We start from the raw sequence: 23,088 nt of genomic DNA, 5'->3' as shown, positions 1-23,088 counted from the left end.
AGCCCAGCCACCTAAACAACCAACCAAACAACCTGACCTAACAAACAATAGAACAATAGAACAAACAATTGAACAATGGAACAAACAAACGAATGCCTATGCCTGTGCCTGTGCCTGCCTGTTTCCCTCTTGTTCCTACTACTGACGGCCTGACCCAACCCCCTTACCCCCCTTACCCCCTCCCCCCCCCCCGCCCCCCCGCCCCCCCCCACGCAGCTCCTGCTCCTTTCGCTTCACCACCATGACAACAACTACCACTACAATTCCTCCTCCTACGCCTACTCCTACTCCTACTCCTCCAAAACAGACGTATCGAACTCGACGACGCGACCACTCGCCTCGCTGACGCTCCTATCTCTGCCCGCGCCCGCACTCGCACTCCCAGCAGAACCAGAAGCCGCAGTCTTCGCGCCGGGCACAGCGCCCTGCTGCGCCGCCGCCGACGAAGGCGACTGGGGCGACGCTCCCGCGGCCGCAGGAGCCTTGCCCGCACCCGCACCCGCCCCATCGCCGCCCTCAGCATCAATAAGGTTCTGCTCCTGCTCGCGCTTCTCCTCGACATCGGCCGTCTCGGCGCCCTCGAGCAAGTCGCGATCCTGCTCATGGACGCTGCGGCCATCATTATCATGGTCGTCAGCATCAGCATCTTCGTCTTCGCCGCTGCCGCCACCGCTGCCGCCACCGCCGGCGCCGCGCGCGCCGCCCTGCGACCGCTCCATCTCGCGCTGCGCGTCCTCCATGCGCTTTTTCACCTCTGCGGCGACGCGCATGCCGTCTGACACAATGTTGTCGAGCATGCCGCGCAGGCCCTTGCCCGGGGGCACGATGCCGCCGGTGCTGGGGAGAGAGACGGTGCCCGAGGGGGCGGTGGGCGTGGTGAGGGTGCTGACGAGGCCGCTGCCGCTCGCGCTGGTGCTCGTGCTGGCCCGTCCGGCGTTGCTGAATGTGGTCAGGTTTGCGGCGGGGTTGGGCACGTCTGACAGGCGGAACGAGTTCGGGAAAGCTGAGTCGAAGAATTGCTCGAGCGTTTCGTCGGCTAGGATCACCATTCGGAATGTGGGCAAGGTGATGTAGAGCGGGTGTGCGGGGTCGAGGGCCGGGTTCGCTGATAGCGCGTCGGGCTTGGGTGACATGGGCGACGAGACTTCTTCTTTTGCGGGTTCGGCGGCCACGGGAGAGGAGGGATTTTGCTCCGCTTCGGCGGGCTTGGCGGGCTTGTCGTCGTCGCCCAGGTCGAGCAGGTTGTCTTCGTCGTCCTCGTCGCCGATGCTGAAGTCGTTGATGTTGTTGGTGGCTTCCTTGACGCGGGCTTCTTGCTGGCTGCGGTTGATCTCGTGGTCTGGATCCGCGTACTCGAAGCACCGCCGGATGAAGGCTGATATGCTGTTAAGAATGGCCTCGTCGCTGTTCTCCTTGCGCGACTCCGTGTCAATCGCTACAGACTGCAGATCGCTTATCGAGGTCGTAGGCGAGCTGTTGTTGTTCAGGCCGCGGCGCGACAAAAACAGCAGCGCTTCTGATATGCGCAGAATACCCTCGCGATCGACCTTGCCGTCGCCGTCGTCATCATACAGATCAAAGAAATACTCAATGTTAGCCATAATGTCCTTCGCGCCCTTGACCATTGCGAAGCCAGAGACGACATTCTGAAGGTTGAGCGTGCCGGTGTCGTCCTTGTCCCATTGGCGGAATAGTCGCTGCATGAACTCGTGGTCGGTCGGCTCAGGATTTGATCCCCATGGCCCACTTGGCTTGGCGCTACGGCTGCTGCCAAAATACGAATGCGATTGTTTGTCCTGGTCTTGTGGCGACTTTGGTGAGTCTGTCACCGCCCATCGTGCAATACCTATATCTGTCAGAACTGCACACTCCAAAGGAATCATACCACTCACCGGCAAGGAACTCTCTGAAACCGTCATAGTCCATTTGGGTCGGACTAGGTCCCAATGCAACTCTGCCCTTTTCAACATCGCTGGCAGCTGCGAAGCCAGAAATGAGCTGTGATGCCCTCATCCTACTAGCTTTCTCTTTGCGCTCAGCCTCCTGCTGCGCCTGCTGAGCTCTCTGTTGGCGCTCATACAATACGCCGTAGAAACGGTCATACAAGAAGCCCAGATCATTGTTGCTCAGCCGCTTGCTATCCGAGCCCAGGTTGCGGATGGATGTGCGCTTAGCAAAGCTCTCAATGTTGGTAAGCACCGCGTCTTTGTGCTTGGCGCGTTGCTCTGAAATCGTGTTCTGTGTGATGCCCGCAAACTCCTTGAACGCAATGACCATGAGCTCCTGGAATCTCGTAACCGCACGTAGCTTGGGGTTGTCCGATTTCGGATGGGCGGATTCGTCCAGTCTCGCGAAATAGGACTTCAAAACTGAAATAAAAGTGCCATCATCCGCCGCATCGAGCAACTCCTCGCCGTTGATGCGCAGAATTGCAAGACCAATCTGGAAGAGAACCTTGGGGCCTTCCAGGAAGAAGACATCAAGAACACGGAAAGCGAAAATGAGTGGCATGGAGTTGACGTATAGAGAGAGGAACCACGGCAATGAAACGACCGAAAGTTGCACGTCGGACTTGACGAGATGTTCCCACAGAATGGGCATAGTCTTCTCTACGAGCGATTCAAACACGCGTTGGTCGAGTAACGTGCCGTACATAGTAGTCGAATAGTATCCCGGGAGTAACCGATCACAAAGGATGGATAGAATGAAGAACGCTTGCGGTTCAGACATGTAACTGCTGTCATCAGCTCAGTCAACAACAGGAGTTGATGCAGGACATACATCAAAAGTGCAGCCACTACAATATTCATAGCTTGGCAATATCCAACCTCGGGATTTATCCAGCTATATGCGGTCAGGACGCGCCTGAGTCTGCTGATGCCCTCGTCGCTTTGGAAGCCAGGATACTCTGGTAAGCTTCGGTTGAGATCTTTCTCAATCTCGTCTATAGCAAGCGACTCTCGGCCGGAATTCTTTTCCAGCGTTTCTTCGAACAAGGTCGGATTCGCCAGCCGCAGAAAGAATGACCCGGAGGTGAGCTCCCATACTTCACCGCGCAGACGGTTTGGAAGACCGACTCGAATGAGCTTATGAAAAGTGGGTTGCCGGATGAGGGTAGCGTTTCTGCCGTTTTCTGCGTGACGAGTCAGTACGGCCAACGGCTACTGGATATAGACCATACCTCGTAGGTACTCCCTCCATAATCTGATCTTCGTCGGTTCGCGTAACTTCCGAGGATTACCAGGATATTTGAACTGCGTCCCGAGACCAGTATCGGGCGGCGTTTTCTTCGTATCGGCCTTCTTTGACTCCCCCTTTCCGCCCGCTTCGTCCGAGAGGAGATACTCCGAGTAGCAGCCCCTAACCACCGTCCTCAGGTTTTCCACGTCCTTGACACCGTCCCGTAGGCCCCTCTTTAATCCGTCGCAAAACCGCTCGCATTGTTGCCGGCTCCCGGCCAATTGTATGACAAACTTCTGCGGCACCAGCGTGCCCGCCGCTTGCTTCGCCTTCGCATTGCCGTCTATCATGCCATTGATTGTCGTGATCGCCAGCGCAAACATGTAGCTCTGGCTGTGCAGGCGCTCCACGCGGCGGATCGCGCACAGCGGCAACGTGAAGCCATTCCCCGCCGGGCCCGCGCCGTGGGTCTGCCCCGTGAACACCGAGCTCGAGCTTAGGCTGGCGCTCGTCAGGAAGCTGGAGCCCTGGGTGCTGAAGCACAGGTACTGCTCACTGAGATGTAGCTTGCCGACATAGTGGTTCCCCTGCGGCTTGCCGGACTCGCTCCCATCTTGCGCCGCCGACCCCCGCGTTGTGTGGTGTGCCGAAAGCGTGAGCTCGGCGGTGATCTCCTGGAGCGGGTTCTGCGACTCGGGCAGGCGAAACTGGAGGCGGAAGAGAGAGGCTTTGGAGGGTCGTCGGTCGGAGGAGGAAGCGGCAAGGGAGAGGTTTGGATCAATGAACTGCTGGGCCTTCTGCACCAAGTTGGAGATGTTGAACATGGCGATGGTGGATGGAGGGGCTCATTTAGCTGAGGGAGCGAGGGTTTTCGTTGCGCCGTGGACCTGCTTTACCGACGTTTCATAGTAGATGGTGGGCCAGACGAAGTGCTCAAGTTAAGGTACGGGTTGGTATGTAGGGCTGGCACCTAGGGTTCTTGGTGACGCCGTCCGTCCCTCCCGTCGCCGCGACCCACTCCGAGGCCCCGTCAAGTTAGTCGTGTCCACCCCCCGCGTGAGCGTGGGACGGCGGCGGGGGGCTCGACTGCGCAAAATTCTGCTCAGCTCCATGTCTCGTCGGGCCCCGTCAATCTCGTTGCCTATCATCTTCTTTGCCGCCTGGCGACACTCGTTGCGCGTGCACTTCATCAACGCAAACCGGCCACGACTAGGCCGATCTGCGAGGGTCGTTTTCAGCCCCAGAGCGGGACCCCTGTTTGAGAACACATGCACATGATCCATGCGATTGAAACAAAGCCAAGACCACCGACATCGATTAATCGTGCTACAAAACATTCACACTACTCAGGGTCAGCTGCGAGGTTGGACGTGTCTACGTCTCCTGGCATGCGCCCCGACGCTTCAATCTCCTTCATCTTTGCCTGACCCTCCTCGGTCGTCGCATCGATGACGCCCTCCTCCAAACTCAGCATTCCGCCGTTGCCCAGTTGCTCTACCACCAGCTCCGCCTCGTCCACGCTCATCTTCGCAAGGACCTTGTTGACCTCGTCGAGGCTGCCGCTCTCGAGAGCCCGCTGCAACCCCGGAGGGAAGGACTCGAAAATTGCGCGAGCCTGCTTGTTCTCGTCCGTGTTCGTCTCGGGGACCGACTCGTCAACGACCGCCGGAACCGAGATGTTAATGGTAGTGTTCGGATCAACAGCGTGCAACTGGATCTGCTCAACGCCTTCAGCAGACTCCGGGTTATTCTTCCGTTCCTCTCTAATCTCAGCAGCGCGCGTGCGGATGCGTGCGTAGGTCGATTTGACGTCATCCGTGAAGAGCTTCTGGGCCTGGTGATCCTTTGTGGTGATGCTACGTGCGATTAGCCTGCGATCAAACAAAGCACAGTGATACTCACCGTTTGAAGAACAGACCCACTCCATCGCGGCCCAGCTGTCTGCAGTATTGCAAGAGCAAAGCCTGGTGCACGCACTGGTTCGCGTATTTGCTGTTTTGCTCCAGTTCGGCGTCAAAAGCCTCCACCAATAATCCATCCGTTTCCTTCTCAGTCAGGATCTGGGGGTGCTCAGAGATAAACTGCAGGCAAGTGCGGTAGTCGCCGACAGGGATCTGAGCAAACTGCTTGCCGTGCTTGCTTGCCTGGATATTGTCTTCGTCATCCGCATTCGCTCCCTCCTCGATATCACCTTCAGCACCGGAGGATTGGCCAGTATCAGCGCGGCCCGGTGGGTTCGGTCTTCCAGGGTTCAGGAGTTCGACAGACTCGGCAGACTTCGAAGATGAGGCCGCGGGCTGGTCGGCAGCTTTCTTGACGTTCGAGTAGTCAAAGCCCGTGTGGATGTCCTCGCTGGTGATGTGCTTCTTCTCCTCCTTCTCCAGCTCGTCCAGCTTCTTCAGAAGCTCGCCCTGCAAGTCCGAAACCTTCTTCTTCTCTGCGGCAATTTCCGCAATCCACGTATCGTACCGATTGTCCGCCTTCTTCTCGTCGACGGTCTTCTTGACAGAATCGACCAGCGCTGCCATCATGCGCGAGAATGTAGGCTTGTCCTTGACGTGAGTGTGGACGCCCTCGGGCGGCGGCGGTGGTTGGTCTTCGGAGGGATCTCCTCCAGACTCCATCATCGACTGGAAAACAAGCTGGTCGGCATTGTCAGAGGTAGAAGAGTCCTTATGCGACTTGAGGGCGGTAAGAAGGTCATCAATGCGCTTCATAAGGCCATCGTTGATGATGCGCTCGTACTTCAGCGTTGTAATCTGGTGCTTCCGCTGGGCGCGTTCCATGTGGATCTGGTTCTGCTTCGCGCGGATGAAGGAGCGCTTATCGACATTGGGGTGGACCTCGACGTCCGAGTCGTCGCTGAGCTCGAGGTTGTCCTGGAGGCATGGGTCAGATGGAGAGGACGGCGGGGGAACGGCGTGGGCGGACTTACCCATTTGCTGTAGTCGATAGGCATGTTGACGGCTGTTTTCGGCGATGTAGATAGTAGGGTTCTCAACGAGACGAGGTAAGAAGAGAGCAGAGTCAAAAGACGGCGGCGGGGAATGTTCTGGTCTGCTTGAGCTCGGCCCCTGCCCTATCAAACATGTCGTGGCCGCACCGCGTCATACATGATTTGCCTATGCATGAGACGATCCTGCCATTCTGCCGTCACTTGATGCGCCCGCGACCATGAAGATGCGCGCCCGTCATCATCGCACGCTCAGAGGCGGCCCTCGTTCGACGTCGCGCGCGGTCCTGTCATCGCAAAGCTTCCAGATCGCGCGGGGCCTGTGCGCACCCGGCATCATTCATCATCGACATCTTTTACTCATAGCATCCGCGCCCGTCCTATTTCTACCTGCCACGATCCGCCAACCCTAGCACTATAGACCCCCCACACCATGTCCACGAGCGTGCCATCCCTTCGCAACATTCACCCCATCCGCCGGTAAGGAGTGCTATCGCCGTACTTCCTCCGACGCTCTCGCCGAACCATGGGCACTTCGCCGCTCGTTGCCCAGCGCGCCTGGTGCGCTTCGGGGGCGAGCGCTCTCTTGTCCTCTGTTTGCGCCGGTGCGCCAATCGCTCGCCAGTGCAGTCCGTTTCATCCGCTGTACAGGACTTTCTCTTCCGCGCCTTCTACATACCTCCGTCAGGCATCCATCGCACCATCGACATCGCCACTCCGGTTATCGCCTTTCCAGTTCTCCAAACCTCACCATGTAGCTTTGAGCATATCGCCGGCCCCGGCCAGGCTGTTCTCCGCGTCGCGGCTTCTCCGGGAAGCTCAGCGGCAATCATACCGGGACGAAATGAAGAGCAAAGGGGTCATAGACAAGGAGGAGCATGGAGAAGAAGACCAAGGCTTCGCAAAGTCTGAGAGGGCAAGCCAGGCCGCCAAGGTGGACCTCAGCGCGAAGCTCAGCAAGGAGGGATCCAACCAGGGTAAACCGGGCGGCTGGAAAGAGATCGTAAGACTTATCAAGATTGCTCGACCGGAAGCTAAGACACTGTCGTGGGCATTCGTTTTCCTCCTGATCTCCTCCGCTGTCTCCATGTCTATTCCCTTTTCAATTGGCAAGATCCTGGACATTGCAACTCAGGCGGACAAAAAAGACACACTCTTCGGCATGGATGTGACTACGTTCTACTTGGCTTTGGGAGGCATTCTTTTCGTCGGAGCAGGTGCCAACTACGGACGTATCATTATCCTTCGTATTGTCGGTGAGAGAATTGTTGCTCGTCTTCGCTCCCAGTTGTACAGGAATACCTTCATTCAGAATGCGGAATTCTTCGATGCCAACAGGGTTGGTGATCTGATCTCGCGTTTGGGATCGGACACCATCATTGTGGGTAAGAGTATCACGCAGAATCTTTCGGACGGTCTAAGGTCATTTGTGAGCGGCGTTGCTGGCCTCGGTATGATGGGTTACGTGTCCTTGAAACTCACTGCAGTTCTCGGTATCATGTTCCCGCCGGTGGCCGTCGCGGCTTTCCTCTTCGGTCGCTACATGCGCAACATCAGTCGCAAGATCCAAAGAAACCTTGGTACTTTGACCAAGATTGCGGAGGAGCGTCTCGGTAATGTTCGGACCTCGCAAGCGTTTGCGGGCGAGATCCAGGAGGTCGGGCGCTACAACCGTCAAGTTAAAAGGATTTTCGAGTTGGGCAAAAGGGAAGCTTTGGTGGCAGCCACCTTCTTTGGCAGTACCGGCCTGATGGGTAACATGACTGTACTGGCGGTCCTCTACGTTGGTGGCGGCATGGTCAAGTCTGGGACTATCAGTATCGGCGAACTGTCATCCTTCCTGATGTACACCGCTTATGCTGGGTCCAGTATGTTTGGCTTGTCTGGGTTTTACTCTGAGTTGATGAAGGGCGTCGGCGCAGCCAGTCGACTTTTCGAGCTGCAAGACCGACACCCGACGATATCGCCGACTGTTGGCGAGCCCGTCATATCAGCTCGTGGACGCATCAAGTTCGATAAAGTTACCTTCAGCTACCCCACACGGCCTGCAGTCTCCATTTTCAAAGACCTGTCGTTTGATATTCCTGAAGGAACGAATGTGGCTATCGTGGCACCCAGCGGAGCAGGCAAGTCCACTGTAGCCAGCCTGCTGCTCAGGTTCTACACGCCAAACGAGGGCACAATCACCATCAACGGACGGGACACGATCAACATGAATGCGAAGCAGCTGAGACGCAAAATCGGCTTCGTTGGCCAAGAGCCCGTGCTGTTTTCCGGTACAATTGCAGAGAATATTGCGTATGGCAAGCCCCAAGCTACACGCGCTGAGATTATCGCCGCGGCAAGGAAGGCCAACTGCCAGTTCATCAGTGATTTCGTAAGTTTTATCGAAGGCCCAACAATGACCAACACTAACGCATGAACAGCCCGATGGTCTCGAAACTCATGTCGGTGCCCGCGGCACACAGCTTTCTGGCGGCCAAAAGCAGCGTATTGCAATTGCGCGGGCATTGCTCAAGAAACCGGACATTCTCATCTTGGACGAAGCTACCAGCGCTTTGGATGCAGAGTCCGAAACACTTGTCAACCAGGCATTGGGTTCATTGCTTCGCGAGAACAACACTACCATCAGCATCGCCCACCGTCTGTCGACGATCAAGCGCTCCGATCGTATCATCTGCATCGGCGCTGACGGCCGGGTGGCCGAAGAAGGCACGTACAAGGAGCTTTCGAGCAGGCCCGACGGAGCATTCGCCAAGCTTATGGAATGGCAAATGTCCGGGGGCGAGAGCACCGCTAGCCCCCGCAAGACGTTTGCACCCGAGCCTACGGAAAGCGAGGAGATCGAACTGGAGCTGGAAGAGGCCGAGGCGCAGGGCGAGGATGCGGTAGATCAAGAAGGGACCAAGGTTAGAAAGGGCGACAAGACGGCCGCAGAGGCCGCTCTAGAACGCACCAAAACGCAAGATCGGTGAGACGATGCTCTCGCGACCTTCAGCCCTTCGGCTCAAGGGAAGTTTGCTGGCGTGACGATCGCTTGTTACGGGCCGAGCCGGGTTGCGAGGCTGGGCGAGCGGGCCAAATTTGCTTGGTATTGGCGACGGGCCATTTCCTCTCGCGGCTACCACGCCCAGCCGGTGCTCGGCATTTGGGGGAGCAAATGTTCCTGCTTGTAGTAGCATCTTTCTGGAGCGGCTCGGTTTTCGTTTTTGTGGGACTGGGGAAAGGAGGTGACGCGGGCATTGGGGAAAAGGCTGACAGCCTGACTGGCACCGTGGCATGCGCTAGGGTTGAGAATCTCTGCTTTTTCTGTGCTATTTGGCGGCTATGGCCCTTGGGGATGATGTCTGGGCAACGGGCAAAATTTTCTAGTCGAATGTATATTATTGTCCTTTTTTCCGAGTGTCTTCTCTCGTCCTTCTTTTCTCTCTCCCTCCCTCTCTCTCTCTCTCTCTCTCTCTCTCTCTCTCTCTCTCTCGATACTTCCGCCCTCTGCTACTCGTCGGCTCCCCATCTCGTTATCGGCACCCGCCTATACATACTTGTCCAGATCCGGCCCCGGCCCCTCAGCTATCTAGGTACCTACCTAAGCATCTCGCGTACCTGGCGATCGCAGCTAAGCAAGCACTGACGTCATCCATCCCCAGCATCGCAGCCCGCGTACCCCCGCGCAGCGGTACCTACCCACCTAGCTACCTTAGCTACATACCTACCTAGCTAAAACCGACGCAGCACGCAACAATGTCGTCCTTCTCGCCCATCATCCAGAGCTCGCACACGTACACGCTGCCCTCAAACAGCCCCAACAACAACAACAACAACAACAACAACCACACCTCTACCCCACCTGCGGACGCCCACCACGTCGACCACAACCCGCACATGCTCAAGACAGCGACCTACACGGCGTACCGCACGGGCGCGCGCCCGCACCTGCCCAAGCGCGCCTCGTGGATCAACACCGCCAGCACCACGAGCTTGAGCCCGCTGTCTAGCCGGCAGACGTCGCGCGCTGCGTCCCCGATTGGCACGCCTGTCGTTAGTCGTGGCGCGAGCCCTGTGCGTGAGGTTGCGGGGGGCGCGTCGCCAAACCGGAGCGCTGGTGGCGAGGGCGAGGGTGAGGGTGAGGGTGGTGCTGTTAGTGGCGAGGATGTCGCTGCTGCTAGTGGTGGGGGTGAAGGTGAGGGGCCGCCACGCCACGAAATGAAGTACTTCCCGAGCTTGTTGAAGGAGCAGCGCGGGTGGGGCTGCTTTAGGAAGGTGTTGCATACGGGCTTGTATTCCCAGCTTGTGGCTATGGAGGTGCCGGTGGGAGGCGATATTGGCGATGAGGTATGTTTGTTTGTACTTGTTTGTTGGGGTGCGGAGGGTTGTGGTTGCGATGCCCCGCCCCTCGCGGCCGGCATACACCCCGCCGCCACCACCGCGCCGGGCCAAAGGACCTGGGACGTACTCCGACTTACCGCACACCTACACAAAACCCAGCACACGCGCCCCACACCACACAAGCCCCCTTGCTAACACCCCCACCACGACGACACAGACACACACAGTCGACCAAACCCTCCTCTTCACCTCCGGCACCGGGCGCGCCACCGTCGCCGGCAAAGAGCAGCCCATCCGCGCGCAGGACGTCGTGGTCGTGCCGGCGGGCACGCGGCACCAGTTCGTGAACACGGGGGACGTGCCGCTCGAGCTCGTCACCGTGTATGCGCCTGCTGAGCACGATGCTGGCACTGTGCATGCGAGCAAGGAGGAGGGGGATAGAGAGGAGGATGCGGGGAGGGATGAGGCGCCGGCGTGGAGTCGGAGGGGGTGGGGTGGGGATGAGGGGGAGGGGCGGGGAGCTTGATGTGGGGTGCTGAGGGTGGTTGGTGGGTTGGAAGATTGAGGGGCGGGGGAAGAGTTGGGGGTGTTGGGTTGGGCTTGTTTGGTTGCTTTAAGGCGTTTTTATGGCGGGTGGGACAGTTGATGGGAGGCTCTACTCTGCTCTTGGTGGTAATGGACGCTATAAGGGGTGGTGGGTGGAAAGCTCCGGCTCTGGCTCCAGTTCCGCAGAAACGTAAAAGGTACCTAATGCGTCATGATCGTACGTTTGGCATCATCCTCGTCCCTACAAAGCGCAGCTCCAGCCTCTGCTGCCTGCCATGCTTGCGGCGTTGGCAAGTGCTTCGGCGCTCTGTGATGGCGTGCTAAGCGCGGGTATAACAGTTCGCGAGCTTGTTGTATCTTTTACTGTTCTGTTCCGTCTGCACCGATCCGCATAGTGGGCGTTCGAGCAGGCAGACAGATCCGTATCCCCATTACAGGTTGTGAATTCGCGACCCCCCTCCCCTGCTAGCGCCGTTAGAGCCTACGCTTACTTGTAATATTTGTATGGAGTAGAAGAAGAGAATCAGTTATGATACATAAAATCTATATGTGCTCTAAAACCATTTCATCCATATCCGGGACTCGGGCTAGGAGCTAGGCAAGGTATACTCTGTAGAGACTGCTTATATCGTCTCCTATCTTGCTAAGCTGTGGATCTCGGTTCCCGGTGAAAGACGCTATATAACCAGGAAAGGCGTCTTGGCAGCCTGTAAGACAGTGGCCGGCGACATGCGAAGGGATGCACGAACAAATGCACGCCGACCCCGTCTCGCTCACACATGTGGAACTCCATTTATAAGCACTTACGTCTTCGCAAACCCCATAACGACGACAACGACATTCAACACTTCAGCATCCTACTTGTCAAAAATATACTCTAATCGGGGAGTGGGCTCAAACATACCTCGCACAGATCTCTCACTGCTCAACATTATTGGCATGTCTCATGTGCTTTCTCAACAGGGGCAGTCGGTCGTGCCTGGTGCAGAGTAGCAGCGCTACAGGCTGGCGATGGCGGTCTTTAGGGAGGGGGGTGGCGCGCTTCATCGTCGTCATTGTCATCATTGTCTTCATGCCGCGGCTGCAAGAGAGGGTACGTTTCTGTTCGGTGTTGCTTGGGGACTGTGTGGTGGGAAGCCGGGCCAGCTCATGAAAGACAGCTTGCTTTGCGATCGGAGCCGGTTGTTGGGTTTTTGTAGGATTGAGCTGTCGAGGCGGTTGCTGACCTGACGAGCGGGGGTACTTATACAAGAGGGCTTCTTGTCAATGTCGTATTGATGCCGATGTCGGCGGCGGCACCTGTGTTGCATGTATCCTTTCACGAAAGCTGTGAAAGTGCGCTGTCACGATCCAGCGGGCTGTGGGTGGCGTGCGCAGACAGTGTGTTCACGCTGTGCGAAACTACCTATATCTCCTTTGAGAGGCCTTTCACACCAACGTAGCTATACGCCAACGTCGACAAGGCCAAACCAACCCATCACTTTCACCAGCCCCTCAAGCCGTGCACGCACTGCCCGTATCCTGCATATAAGGCGACCTGAGCAGCTCCCTTCTCCTCTTCTTCTTCTTCGTCATCACACGCTCCTCTCCACGGAACACCAGCGCTTCCGTGGGATGTTCCAGCAATGGAAAAGTGGGGTCAGTTCACTCCCGTTTGGCGGGACTTCACCACCGCCCACGCAAGCCACTTTCCCTACGCTCCCGCGCAGGCCTCACCGAGCTGCAGACCACCACCACCACCACCAACCTACATCGATGATATACAGCATCGCGCGCTTGTTGTGCGCATCATCATCACCGCTTTTATCACCACCACTACACCGCCGACCGCGTCACCTTTCAGTGAAGCACTTTAGCACAAACTGCAAGAATATTTCTTTCCCACACACCCCTGATCTGTATACGATTTTGATTGCCTATGAGCATCTCACAGACGTGAAGGATGTTCGTTGGCTGGAGCTTAGAGATTGCACTGACGGCTCGAAGGCGATGGCATGCATTTTATATATGTATGCTCTAGCAAGGCTGGTGTACGCAGATAGAATGCTCTGAGACTGAGGTATATACTTATACACGAAAGCCCGAGAAGTAAGCTAACTTACCTACCAGAAGAAGCTATTCGTTGATGTACATATATCGACCGCATCTAACTTACTGACTATCACATCCCCACCTACCTTACTCACTGTCTAACATACTCATATTTAAGCCCACTCACTCGCTCACTGGTGCTCTCTTTCAAGCACCTCGTGCACTGCCAAAGTTACTGCCGCAAAGCATGAGTTCCTCGCCAGCTGGGGAACAACTTATTCTGCCGGCTGACACATACACCCACCCCTTCACACTCAACCTTCCCTCCACCCTCCCCTCTCCCACCTTTCCCTTTACCCTTACAACAACACAACCACCGGCATCAGCACCCCCCACCAGCGTCCCCCATCTCCAGGCAACAACGATGCACATCACCACCGCAAATCTTACCAACCATCACTCCCATCAAACTCATCGGTTCGAGAAGTAAGACACCTAGTCATTGCACTCAAAACAGAGCAGACCAAACCAGACCGGCACAGCCATGTCATGTCTTGCCAGAAGTGATTTCCTCGGTCTCGAGTAGGTGGTTCGTCCTCTTGGGTGTGTGATGAGAGCGAGCTATCTATCTATCTATATATATATATATATATATTACATATACATATGAGTAACCCACCACAACCCCATACAACCCACCCCAGCCCAAGCACACAAGCCCTCACCTGTACGCAGCACAAAGCCCTTACCCCAGAGAGAGGTGGCTTGTTTCCTGCTTCTGGGCAGGAGTGCTCACCGTGGAGATGACGGTATGTCCATCTCCCTGCAATTGTGGTGTGCTCATGGAATTTTGATTTATTTTGTTTTGTTTGCGAACGTGTCTTCATTCCACTATCGTCTATGCATGCATCACTCAATCAAGACTATCTCCTGCCCGCCCGCCCAACCAACCAACCAACCTACCAACCACCCACCCAGCCAGCCAGCCAGAAAATCAAATCAAAAGCGATAGCGCGCAAACTCTTTCCTTAGACCCTCAGGCAGGCCCTCAGAACCCGCACCCGCATCCAAACCCGACCCCGAACCCGTAGCCATACCCAAACCCATACCCATACCATCATTCCCATCATCCTCATCCTCATCCCCATCCCCATCCGCATCACTCCCCTCCTCCGGCGCAAACCCCGTCACGAGCCCCTGCCGCGGCCTCTCCCGCGGCCTCAACTTCCACCCCGGCACCAACGACGAGACATGCCTGCCCCTCCACCTCCACCTCTCTCTCTCAACCGACCGCTCACCAGGACGACCCCGCGACGCCCTTTCCAACAACTGCACAAACGACTCGCCCGGGATGCTCCAAGGATCGCTTTTCGTCGGTCTGCGAGGGCCGGCCCGGCCCTCCCCTTCCCTGACGGCGTACTCGCTGACCGAGGGGCGCCCGTCGGGGATGAGGATGCTGTTTGCTTCGTCCAGCCAGGGGGTCTCGCGCAGCAGGAAGCGAAAAAGCGGCTGCATGCGCTGTTGGGGCACGTGGCGCAGCGCGTGGATGACCTCGAGGGAGCCGTGCTGCGAGGGATGCGCGGGCTGTGTGCCCTCACGTCAGCGTTAGCAGCAGCAGCAGCAGCAGAGTTCGTGGCTGCCTATGTATGGGTCTGTGCTGCGCCGTGTTGGGTTGGGTTGGGGGCTGCTGTGGCCCCCATCTCGCTCCTCTCTTCTCCTCCGCTTGGCCCACCTGCCCCTCCACTATCGCCGCCAAGGATGATGGCGCAAGAGTTATGGGGCGGAAAGGGGCTTGGCTCGCGATAAGCAGGTGGGGTTCTGCAGGCTATGTGCATGGATTCTTGAGGCTGAGTGCATGGGGCCTTTTTGAGGCTCAAAGGGCAACGAGAAGAAGCTTACGTCAAAAAGCTCCGGGGCCAAGTCCCTCGTGATCTGAAGCGCCTGCTGCATCTGCGTGTCCCTCAGCTGCAGGTACGCCTTCTCGAGCTCATTGACAGTGGTGCCTTCGAAGCGAGGCAAGGCCTTCTCGTGGCCGGTCTCGAGGTCTGGCCCTGGAAATGCGGCATTCGTTTTATGCAGCTTCAGCGGCGCGATCGTCGCCAGCTGCCGCTCGAACCCAGCAGTCGCAAAACCCCCAACGTCGGGGTCCGAAGAACTACACCACTCAGAGTCAGCGACGCTGAGACGCACTGGTGGGCGGAGCTTGTCTGTGCCTGCTCAGAAGACACGTCTTGTCCTCGCCGCAGTACCAGTTCTCCTTGATCAGCGTGCGCTCCGTCTCGCGCCACTGCTCGAGCTTCCCTCCCTTTGCGACCTTTGGGTCCAGATCGCCCAGGCGCGACTCGATGGTCCCATCCTCGGACCAGTGCACCTGCACGTAGAGGCTGCAGTCGCGGAGCGTCATGGCGAGGAGAAATTCCTCCGTCGGCTCGTGCTCGAGGATGCCCTGCGGGTCGAATGCGCGTTGCAGGTTTTGCAGGCCTTCGAGCACGCGGTGACCCTCACCGCCTGCAGTAAAATGTTTCAATAGCCGCTCGACCAGGGCTTCGCGGGTGCCGGGGAGACCCCTGGCGACGATCTCGGAGAATGAGGGTTTCTTGGTGATGGTTCGCGGAACGGCCAGCGAAGGCTTGCGAGCCAACCATTGTGGCACCTGGCCAATGTAATTATCCTTGTCGTCCACCAGCCTCTCGATTACCTGTCTAACAAGGTCCTTGTTGCCAGTCGCGAGGGCCAAAGGACAGAGAGCGCGACGATCCGTGCGGGTCTGCCCGTGCGTTTCCTTTCCTTTTTCTGTCCCCTTCGCATCGTTGCCTTGGCTTTTGGTGGCTTTGAGGCTGTTCCGTTGCGCCCGGATCGCGCAAGTACGGCAGCGCCTCGCGCCCTTGGGAGCCGTGGGCGACTGCCAGAGCCATTTTGGCTTGAATTCAATCGTCACGCTCTGCGACGCGTCGTAGCTCGTCATGTCGCGGATGATCATGGCGGAGGCATCTACCGGGTGGATGTACGTGTTCAGGCGGCTGGAGGCGCGCTTGCCTTGCTTTTCTTGGATCTTGATTTCGGCGTTGCATTTCTCAATGAGGCCCGGGCTCAGGCGGATGAGGTGCTGGTGCACGAGGTGCCTGGCCGGGATGTAGTCTCGAATGGTGTTCATGTAGTAGTTGTACGTGGTGCTGCTGTCCTCGTAAAACGGCACGTCCTTTTTGAGGCGAAGCAGGGTCGGCCGGTGAGGGAAGGTAAGGAGACCCACAGCTTCCATGGCCGCCAAGGAACCAGTTTTGCCGGGGTCGTTGTGGCCGTTTTCGGCATAGCGAGCCAGATATTTGGCCAGCTTCTCGGCCGTCTCGCGGTTGTAGGCGCGCTGCTGCTCGGGCTGGTTGCTGTGGCGCCAGTCGGGCTCGAGCAAGGCGTCCAGTGTAATGGGGCGATCCTCGCCGTCAGGATACAGGCCGAGTTCCTTGACCGTCTTGGGCGAGAGGATCTTCTCGAGGCGGCGCTGCTGGGCGTGGGGGCTGTCGTTGGGGGTCGAGGGCGAGATGCGGAAGACGACGTTTGCATTGCCCTGGGCCAGGTCAGCATCATGGATGGCGAGGGGCGGCGGCGCATCGGACACACCTCGTTGCGGAACTCCAGCTCGATCTCGGTGGGAGTCAAGGAATGCGGGTAGATAATGGTCGACATGCAAGGCGGATGCCGTTGGATGTATGCTGTGATCACCATGGCTTGCGTCGACGGAAGTTTGTTGGAAAGCGGTAGTGATGGTGTGGGGGAGAGATGTTCATTGCGTAGGCTGGCGGGCGGTTCGCTGATTGCAATACTTCTAGCAGCTGCGCGGTAGCGGGAAGGCGCAACCTTAAGCCAACGATGGAATGTGAGCAGTGACAGACTTGCCGGTCGGGTGATGAGAAAAGGACGAGGCTGGCGGGCGCGCTGGCTCTTACTTGACGTGTGTAACATATGGCGCTCTCTGCCCCGCGCTAGGACCCGTGGGACCCAACAATCCCAGCTTCCAGCCCTACGTACCCGCCTGATCAGCCCCCTCGTGTCCACTTCTTTGTTTGTTTTTGCGGGTGATGAGCCTCATTACTGTACCACCACCATGACCATCGACACCCCCCCGGCCTGCGTCGCCGACTTTTGTCTAGTCCCAATTGGAACCGCCTCCGCCTCCGTCTCACACGAGGTTGCCCACGTCCAACGCTTCCTCCGCGACTGCGGCCTAAAGTACTCAATGCACTCGGCCGGCTCGACCTTGGTAAACAAACGTTAACTAGTTCTTCCTCTGGCCCTCACTCACTGATCCCTCTCGCAACTCGCAGGAGGGCCCGTGGGACGACGTCATGCGCGTCATCGGCCAATGCCACTCCCTCATCCACTCCAACGGCGTCGTGCGTATCCAAACTGACATCCGCATCGGCACCCGCACCGACAAGAAGCAATCTTTCGAGGACAAGGTCTCGGCCGTAGAAAAGCTGCTGGCCGCCGACAACAACAACGACAACCAATGATGATGACGACACTACCCCTTAACCCCTTTACCCAATCCGGCACCCGACGATGCTGGAGGCCTGGGTGACGAACGAACAGGGCAGGCTGCGGAGACGTATATAGCCATATAACCACCTCTCCTTAAAATTACTCGCTGAAATAGGCCTCTCGCTCGCTCCGATCGCCCTCTCCGTGCTTGTGCGAAATTGCTTTCCAATTCCCATCCCGCCCAAGCGAGACTATCCTGCCTATTCCGGACTGCCCAGCCCTGTAGAGCGTCTAGACTCGCCCTCTAGAAGCCCAACTATGCTCTGCGTGCCTCCGACCCCGTATACAGCAGCCATGGGCAGTGGGCAGGTATCTAAGCGTTCGTCTTATCTTAGCTTTCTCCGTCGACCACCCATATCAATATTTGATATCTACAGGGGTTCTCCCAATCTTTCGCCTATGATTCCCGTTGAGATCCGCTCCGTGTGGAGATGGTTCGTCAATTCGACGATCATTCATACCACCCCAGAAACAAAAGAGCAATGTCACCGAACACTTTAGTTGCGTCCCACAATACTAATTCAGGACGCTCCACTCATCGCGAATTTCACTTTCAATCCGTTTTTGTACACCCACTTCGCTTGTCCGCCTTCCGGACGTCTCCAGTGGAACTAATCACGGCTTTCGCCTGCCGCTTTCAATCTTTGTACGCAGCTGAAGCAATTACTCTGCGCCGTAGAATAACCCCCTATACCAAGACAAGTCCCGTATAATCGACTTTTGCTCGGTACAAGATTAAACCCCACAGTAAACTTGTAAGTTTCGCAATCTAGCGGACGCGAGTAACGTCCGTCATCGTGAAGCGAGATTCACTGTCTTGCGAGATGGTGATACGTGTACGGAGTAAAGAAGAGACCCTGTTAAGGTGTTTAGAGGCTCTGTACGGAGGAGAAGAAGAGTCCCGGTTAGGATACGTTGAGCCACTGTGTGCTCTAAGACCTTTTCATCCATATCCGGGACTCGGGCTAGGAGCTAGGCAAGAAGTACTCTGTAGAGACTGCTTGTATCGTCCCCTGTCTCGCTATATGGTGGATCTCGGTTCGCGGTGGTGGACGTTACAACATCCATGCTTGGATTATTGCCTTGCGTAGCGCTTATCCTAGAGCAGCAAAGATACCTCTAGAAAGACGTAAATATCAGTCACAGTTAGGCAAAAGAGTGGATATTATTATCTCATATTCAATCGTTAAACCTGAAAGCTATATATCGACGACACGCCAGCAGCAGCAATCTCAAAGCTGCACGCAGAGCTGCCACCACGTACCCCCACATATCCATATTAGAGAAAACCGTCAAAACAAACCGGATATCATATCGTTAAAAGCAAACAAACAACCACCCAAGAGCATCTACAGGTCATCGCCCATGTTCTGCTTGGGCTTCTCAAAGGTAAAGACCTTCTTCCAGCGGCCGCACAGGATATCCGCTGTCGTCTCCTTGCATTGAGCCCAGTTCTCGGCGACAATCTCGCCGGTCGGCCGCTGGAAGATGAGGTCAATCTCCTCGAGCGTCTTGTCCTTGGTCTCGGGCATGAACAGGATCTGGTAGAACCAGCCGAGAACGGCGATGCCGCCGTAGAAACCGAGAGTCAGTCCAATGCGGGTCATGGCCTTCATCATGCGGTCGAAGTTGTACGTGACGATGAACGAGGACAGGAACAGCCAGCCGTCCGAAGTCGTCATGCCGTAGGATCGGAGGTAGGTCGGGTAGACCTCGGCCGGCACGACCCACGTCAGGGTCGCGTAGGAACCGAAGAAGCCTTGGTACAGAATGATACCAGCAAGGTAAAGACCCTGCTGACCGGCACCCTGGAGCTCATAGCTCACACCGACGAGGATCAGGCCGATGAAGAAGCCGGGAAGCATGGCAATGGCCCAGAAGCGACGACCGCAGGTTTCCATGTACAACACAGCAGGAATGGTGCCCAGAAGGAGAGCACCGCCGCCAACCAGAGACATGTAGTTGGCCTGGATCTTGTCGAATCCGATGTCGTTCATCAGGACGGACATGTAGTACCTGAAAGTTGATTAGTCTCGAGGCATTAATAGCCAGAGTATTAAACTCACATGATCGCGTTGATGCCGGTAAACTGGCCAAGGAAGATCATAATGTTGGCGTATACGATGGCACGACGGCAACGGGGAATACTTGTTGGTTGTGAGCAATTGCATGAATGTCTGCACTGATAGGCACTTACGTGAAGAAATCCATCCAGGGGAATCTCTTGTTGCTACCGCCAGCAGCAATCTCAGCTTCCTCCTGCTCGAGCGAAGCCTTCATGACGAAGAATTCCTCGCGAGCGTCTGCGGTTTCGATACCACGGATGCGCTTCCAGACCTTGTATGCTTCGAGCGTCTTGCCGGCGTGCATCAAGAAACGAGGAGACTCGGGCAGGTAGAGCATACTGGCTTCGGTTAGCAAATATCAGCAATTGGAGGACATGCGGACCTACCCAATCAACATAATGGTAGAGAAAACCAGAGAGGAGCCCAAAATGTAGCGCCAGTTTCCGGGCACTTTGAGGAAGATGGCCGCAACGACATAGCCAAATACCTCCCCAAGGGCAATATTGAACTGATACAAAGAAACCATGTTACCACGCAGTCTTCTTTCGACTGTTTCCGCGACGTATACAGGCACTGTTCCGCCCTCGATTCCAACCCCGACACCAAGGATGATACGAGCAGTAATGATCATACCATAGTTGATCGAGCCAGCACAGAGAGCACCACCGATGGTGTAGAAGACGCAAGAGATGATGATAGACCAACGACGACCGAACCATTCGTTGCAAGGAGAAAGTAGAATAGCACCGAGGACTGCGCCAAGAGGCATTCCAGAGTTGACGAGAGAGTTTTGCTGGTCGGTAAGACCAAGGTCCTTAGGCAGGAAGAGATTGGCGCCAGAGATAAGTGATTGATCGAGACCGGAGAGCAGACCGCCCATGGAGGCGAAAGTGACCAGAAGCCAAGTGAAATGTTTCGGGTTGCTGAACTCGATGTCGAAAATTCCCTTCTTGTAGCCTTCCACCTTGTGCTCCTCCTCCAGTTGAGCAATCAGAGCGTCGACCTCCCAGCTACCATGCTTCGCCATCTCAATAGCAGCCTTCTCGTTCGCAACGACAGGCGCACTGAGACTGCCATTGCGGACAGCTTCCTGAATTTCTGCCTTGTTGTTGAAGGCATGTTTCTCGACGTGCGAGGAATCGGGTCCCGCGCCGTTGATCTTGTCACCCAACCCGTCGGACATGGTGGGAGCGGTTGGAAAAGAAAATTAAGAATATGAAGAACCGCTCAGGGTACTAGGTGGGTGTTGCAGCGCACTGGAGGGGTAAAAAGAAAGGAACGACGCCCAAGGGTATTTATATGGTCCGGTCCTTTTTCAATGGTAGGCAGTGGGATCCAGTGTGACACCCCAAGCATGCGAGAGCCCCGCCTTGGGGAGGGTTGGAGCACCCACACCCCGAAGAGTGCCCCGACATACGTAGTCCCGGGCCGATTTTCAGAGGGAGCCCCGGCCTTGGGGAGCTTTGCTGGGGATTAGCCCCGGAGAACCTGGCAAGTTTGAGGCTTTCTCCGTATCCCCCAGCTTGCACTGGCACAGTGGATGCCGAATGCGTTCTTTGGAGCCCAACTGCGGCGCCAACGTCTAGTAGCGTGCTTTGCTCTGCGCGCATTGTTTCAGTGGTTTAGCTTGTACCCTGCTCCCGCGTCGCCACCGCGCGTGGTGGCGCCTCAACCACGGTAACTCGGCAGGCGCTTTTGCTGCTGAAAAAAACGGTCACCCGTCGTCCTCAACCGATCGCTTGCATGCGGCGTGCGCCCAGTCAGCATCAGGGGAGGCGTTGGGCAAAAGCTTTTGACGACCTTTTCAGGCTGAATTCCAGGCTGAAGTCGGAATGCGGAAGGAAAGCCGAGAGGCGGCCCCGAGGTCTGGACGGGAGCCGCATCTTCAAGCATTGATTACGGTGGTGTCGAAAACTTCAGCGTGTCTGCTGTCCCTTCCTACTCCTACGGCTGCGGGGGCCCACATTTTCGCTTCCTGGATAAAGGTTGAATGGTGATGGCGTGAAGAGCCGCCGACAGTGTCGTCTGGCCCGCGTGTAAGCATGGACACGAGACGGTGCGGGTGACGGTCAGGCCTTCTCTCCAGGCTCCACTCCCTGGTAAGCTGGGGCACGGCGGATAATGGAAGGGGTGGAGCCACTTACGTCGAGCAGGGATGGTGCGAAGAGTGGAGCTTGGAGGACTCGCGTTTTCCCCGTGGCACGACGAAGCAAGCGAGGTGTGGGTGCCCCGACCACCCGCATCTCCCCGCTTCGTCTCTCCGCGATTTCCATTTCGCTGGCAGATCATGGCCCGCCGCTGCACTTCACCACCTTACCCGGCCAACAACAACCACCACCACTCTGCCAATAACCTCTGCTTAATTCAGCCTTGAGCCTTAGCCGTTCGCGATCCTCAAAGCTTCCCGTACTTGCCATGCAGCCATGCAGCCCTTCCCGCAGCCAGGATCTTGGCTGCGGCGCTTCCAGAAGCTTGCACGCTTGTCGCAGCTGCAACCGGCGCTTTTTGGTGCTTTTTCGAGTTGCACATGACGCTCAGCGCGCGCCTCTCCCGTGCACTTTAAAAACCATCGCGCGCATCGCTGTCGCGCTGGTTCCTGGCGCGAAAATGGTGCCTTTACGGCAAAAACATCCATCACGTGACGAATCTGCTGTGCAAATCTTCATACACGTGACTTCCCCAGACGGCCGTTCTCCGCAGTCGGCTCTCTGGGGAAAAACCCGACCAACGACTTGGGGATGCCCACACTCGTGACTCTGCCATCCCAGTGACGTCGAGTGCGCGAATTATCAGCAATGCGGAGGCCCGCAAACCCACGACAGGATGCTCACCGAGACCAGAAAAAATCTTGCTTTCACGAAGGAAGGCGCCGTGCCGAGTCATGGCCCGCTTCGCGGATTTCGACGAAGCCACCAAGGAAGCCCAGCCCGGTCGCCAAGCCAACAACGCCGCCCGACCCCGGTCTTCTCCAAACGCGGCGAGGCATCCGTGTGCGCGGGCCATCGTGTGGAAGCCAGTAACGCTCCGATGCGACCCTGTCATTGTCGTTCCTGTTGTCATGGAAATGTTTCTCCTCGAGCTGGAGACTGAAGCACCACATCCGGTGATCTAACATAATCGATTCGATCTGGACTACGGTCCGGCGTGCGAGGTGTGTTCCCGTCTTTGTATCATCGTTGTCCTCCCATCTCCTGCAAATCTAGCTGCGAGCAATGGCTGTTTGAAGTCTCTTCGATGTCGGGACATGGAATCCGATGAAAGGGTACGGAGTATCGCCCCCACAGTTACGTACTGTGCAATGGTCTGGACAAGAGGACGGAAGGAGAGGACGAGAGGAGCAAAATGAAGAACCAACTCACGATCTGCTTGCTTCTTATGCCGGGAGTCACTACGTATTGGAAACCTCGGTATTTGAACCAACAGGATCGTATTCGTGGAATTCCTCTTCTC

At 56.7% G+C, this 23,088-nt stretch overlaps 8 protein-coding genes across 8 annotated transcripts; 3 read left to right on the top strand and 5 right to left on the bottom strand.

Moving 5' to 3' along the window:
* Positions 1 to 185: 185 nt before the first annotated feature.
* Positions 186 to 4,196, bottom strand: K452DRAFT_360858 (uncharacterized protein). Its single transcript, XM_033546378.1, has 4 exons — positions 3,182 to 4,196; positions 2,782 to 3,133; positions 1,893 to 2,734; positions 186 to 1,861 (listed from the first exon to the last, which is right to left on the bottom strand). Exons 1-4 carry the CDS (start codon positions 4,002 to 4,004, stop codon positions 291 to 293), a joined length of 3,588 nt encoding a protein of 1,195 aa, XP_033394866.1. The 5' UTR covers positions 4,005 to 4,196; the 3' UTR covers positions 186 to 290.
* A 282-nt stretch (positions 4,197 to 4,478) lies between these two features.
* Positions 4,479 to 6,374, bottom strand: K452DRAFT_255305 (uncharacterized protein). Its single transcript, XM_033538352.1, has 3 exons — positions 6,116 to 6,374; positions 5,083 to 6,059; positions 4,479 to 5,036 (listed from the first exon to the last, which is right to left on the bottom strand). The coding sequence occupies exons 1-3, from the start codon at positions 6,137 to 6,139 to the stop codon at positions 4,523 to 4,525; spliced, it is 1,515 nt and encodes a 504-aa protein (XP_033394865.1). The 5' UTR covers positions 6,140 to 6,374; the 3' UTR covers positions 4,479 to 4,522.
* Positions 6,375 to 6,659: 285 nt separating this feature from the next.
* On the top strand, positions 6,660 to 9,108 carry K452DRAFT_300700 (uncharacterized protein; the record flags this gene model as incomplete). Its single annotated transcript, XM_033542358.1, has 2 exons — positions 6,660 to 8,510; positions 8,560 to 9,108. The coding sequence occupies 2 exons, from the start codon at positions 6,660 to 6,662 to the stop codon at positions 9,106 to 9,108; spliced, it is 2,400 nt and encodes a 799-aa protein (XP_033394864.1).
* Positions 9,109 to 10,321: 1,213 nt separating this feature from the next.
* On the top strand, positions 10,322 to 10,946 carry K452DRAFT_205554 (uncharacterized protein; the record flags this gene model as incomplete). Its single annotated transcript, XM_033536101.1, has 2 exons — positions 10,322 to 10,465; positions 10,677 to 10,946. Coding segments are annotated over 2 exons (414 nt in total), but the record flags the coding sequence as incomplete, so codon positions are not given.
* Positions 10,947 to 13,939: 2,993 nt separating this feature from the next.
* Positions 13,940 to 15,096, bottom strand: K452DRAFT_81458 (uncharacterized protein). The gene is made up of 2 exons (XM_033547187.1): positions 14,936 to 15,096; positions 13,940 to 14,620 (listed from the first exon to the last, which is right to left on the bottom strand). The coding sequence occupies exons 1-2, from the start codon at positions 14,984 to 14,986 to the stop codon at positions 14,036 to 14,038; spliced, it is 636 nt and encodes a 211-aa protein (XP_033394862.1). The 5' UTR covers positions 14,987 to 15,096; the 3' UTR covers positions 13,940 to 14,035.
* Positions 15,025 to 17,293, bottom strand: K452DRAFT_81440 (uncharacterized protein). Its single transcript, XM_033547186.1, has 2 exons — positions 16,652 to 17,293; positions 15,025 to 16,598 (listed from the first exon to the last, which is right to left on the bottom strand). Exons 1-2 carry the CDS (start codon positions 16,991 to 16,993, stop codon positions 15,207 to 15,209), a joined length of 1,734 nt encoding a protein of 577 aa, XP_033394861.1. The 5' UTR covers positions 16,994 to 17,293; the 3' UTR covers positions 15,025 to 15,206.
* On the top strand, positions 17,084 to 17,701 carry K452DRAFT_290247 (uncharacterized protein). Its single transcript, XM_033540969.1, has 2 exons — positions 17,084 to 17,291; positions 17,356 to 17,701. The coding sequence occupies exons 1-2, from the start codon at positions 17,136 to 17,138 to the stop codon at positions 17,542 to 17,544; spliced, it is 345 nt and encodes a 114-aa protein (XP_033394860.1). The 5' UTR covers positions 17,084 to 17,135; the 3' UTR covers positions 17,545 to 17,701.
* Positions 17,702 to 18,729: 1,028 nt separating this feature from the next.
* On the bottom strand, positions 18,730 to 21,148 carry K452DRAFT_276199 (uncharacterized protein). The gene is made up of 4 exons (XM_033539265.1): positions 20,025 to 21,148; positions 19,770 to 19,976; positions 19,639 to 19,719; positions 18,730 to 19,588 (listed from the first exon to the last, which is right to left on the bottom strand). The coding sequence occupies exons 1-4, from the start codon at positions 20,819 to 20,821 to the stop codon at positions 18,922 to 18,924; spliced, it is 1,752 nt and encodes a 583-aa protein (XP_033394859.1). The 5' UTR covers positions 20,822 to 21,148; the 3' UTR covers positions 18,730 to 18,921.
* Positions 21,149 to 23,088: the final 1,940 nt, after the last annotated feature.

This window comes from Aplosporella prunicola (assembly GCF_010093885.1).
Source record: "Aplosporella prunicola CBS 121167 unplaced genomic scaffold K452scaffold_21, whole genome shotgun sequence".
NCBI lineage: Eukaryota > Fungi > Ascomycota > Dothideomycetes > Botryosphaeriales > Aplosporellaceae > Aplosporella > Aplosporella prunicola.
Note: the sequence above shows the minus strand (reverse complement) of the source record. Positions and strands in the feature narration are given on the sequence as shown.

Coding starts and splice junctions, on each gene's coding strand:
- K452DRAFT_360858 (XM_033546378.1), bottom strand. CDS start 4,004: ATGTTCAACATCTCCAACTTGGTGCAGAAGGCCCAGCAGTTCATTGAT. Junction 3,134..3,181: donor ATGGAGGGAGTACCTACGAG/GTATGGTCTATA, acceptor CTCGTCACGCAG/AAAACGGCAGAAACGCTACC. Junction 1,862..1,892: donor TTTCAGAGAGTTCCTTGCCG/GTGAGTGGTATG, acceptor TGGAGTGTGCAG/TTCTGACAGATATAGGTATT.
- K452DRAFT_255305 (XM_033538352.1), bottom strand. CDS start 6,139: ATGCCTATCGACTACAGCAAATGG. Junction 6,060..6,115: donor CTATCGACTACAGCAAATGG/GTAAGTCCGCCC, acceptor CCATGCCTCCAG/GACAACCTCGAGCTCAGCGA. Junction 5,037..5,082: donor GTGGGTCTGTTCTTCAAACG/GTGAGTATCACT, acceptor AATCGCACGTAG/CATCACCACAAAGGATCACC.
- K452DRAFT_81458 (XM_033547187.1), bottom strand. CDS start 14,986: ATGCAGCAGGCGCTTCAGATCACGAGGGACTTGGCCCCGGAGCTTTTT. Junction 14,621..14,935: donor TGGCCCCGGAGCTTTTTGAC/GTAAGCTTCTTC, acceptor GAGGGCACACAG/CCCGCGCATCCCTCGCAGCA.
- K452DRAFT_81440 (XM_033547186.1), bottom strand. CDS start 16,993: ATGTTACACACGTCAAGTAAGAGCCAGCGCGCCCGCCAGCCTCGTCCT. Junction 16,599..16,651: donor AGCTGGAGTTCCGCAACGAG/GTGTGTCCGATG, acceptor GACCTGGCCCAG/GGCAATGCAAACGTCGTCTT.
- K452DRAFT_290247 (XM_033540969.1), top strand. CDS start 17,136: ATGACCATCGACACCCCCCCGGCCTGCGTCGCCGACTTTTGTCTAGTC. Junction 17,292..17,355: donor ACTCGGCCGGCTCGACCTTG/GTAAACAAACGT, acceptor CGCAACTCGCAG/GAGGGCCCGTGGGACGACGT.
- K452DRAFT_276199 (XM_033539265.1), bottom strand. CDS start 20,821: ATGTCCGACGGGTTGGGTGACAAGATCAACGGCGCGGGACCCGATTCC. Junction 19,720..19,769: donor CCCTGGATGGATTTCTTCAC/GTAAGTGCCTAT, acceptor ACAACCAACAAG/TATTCCCCGTTGCCGTCGTG. Junction 19,589..19,638: donor ACCGGCATCAACGCGATCAT/GTGAGTTTAATA, acceptor ATCAACTTTCAG/GTACTACATGTCCGTCCTGA.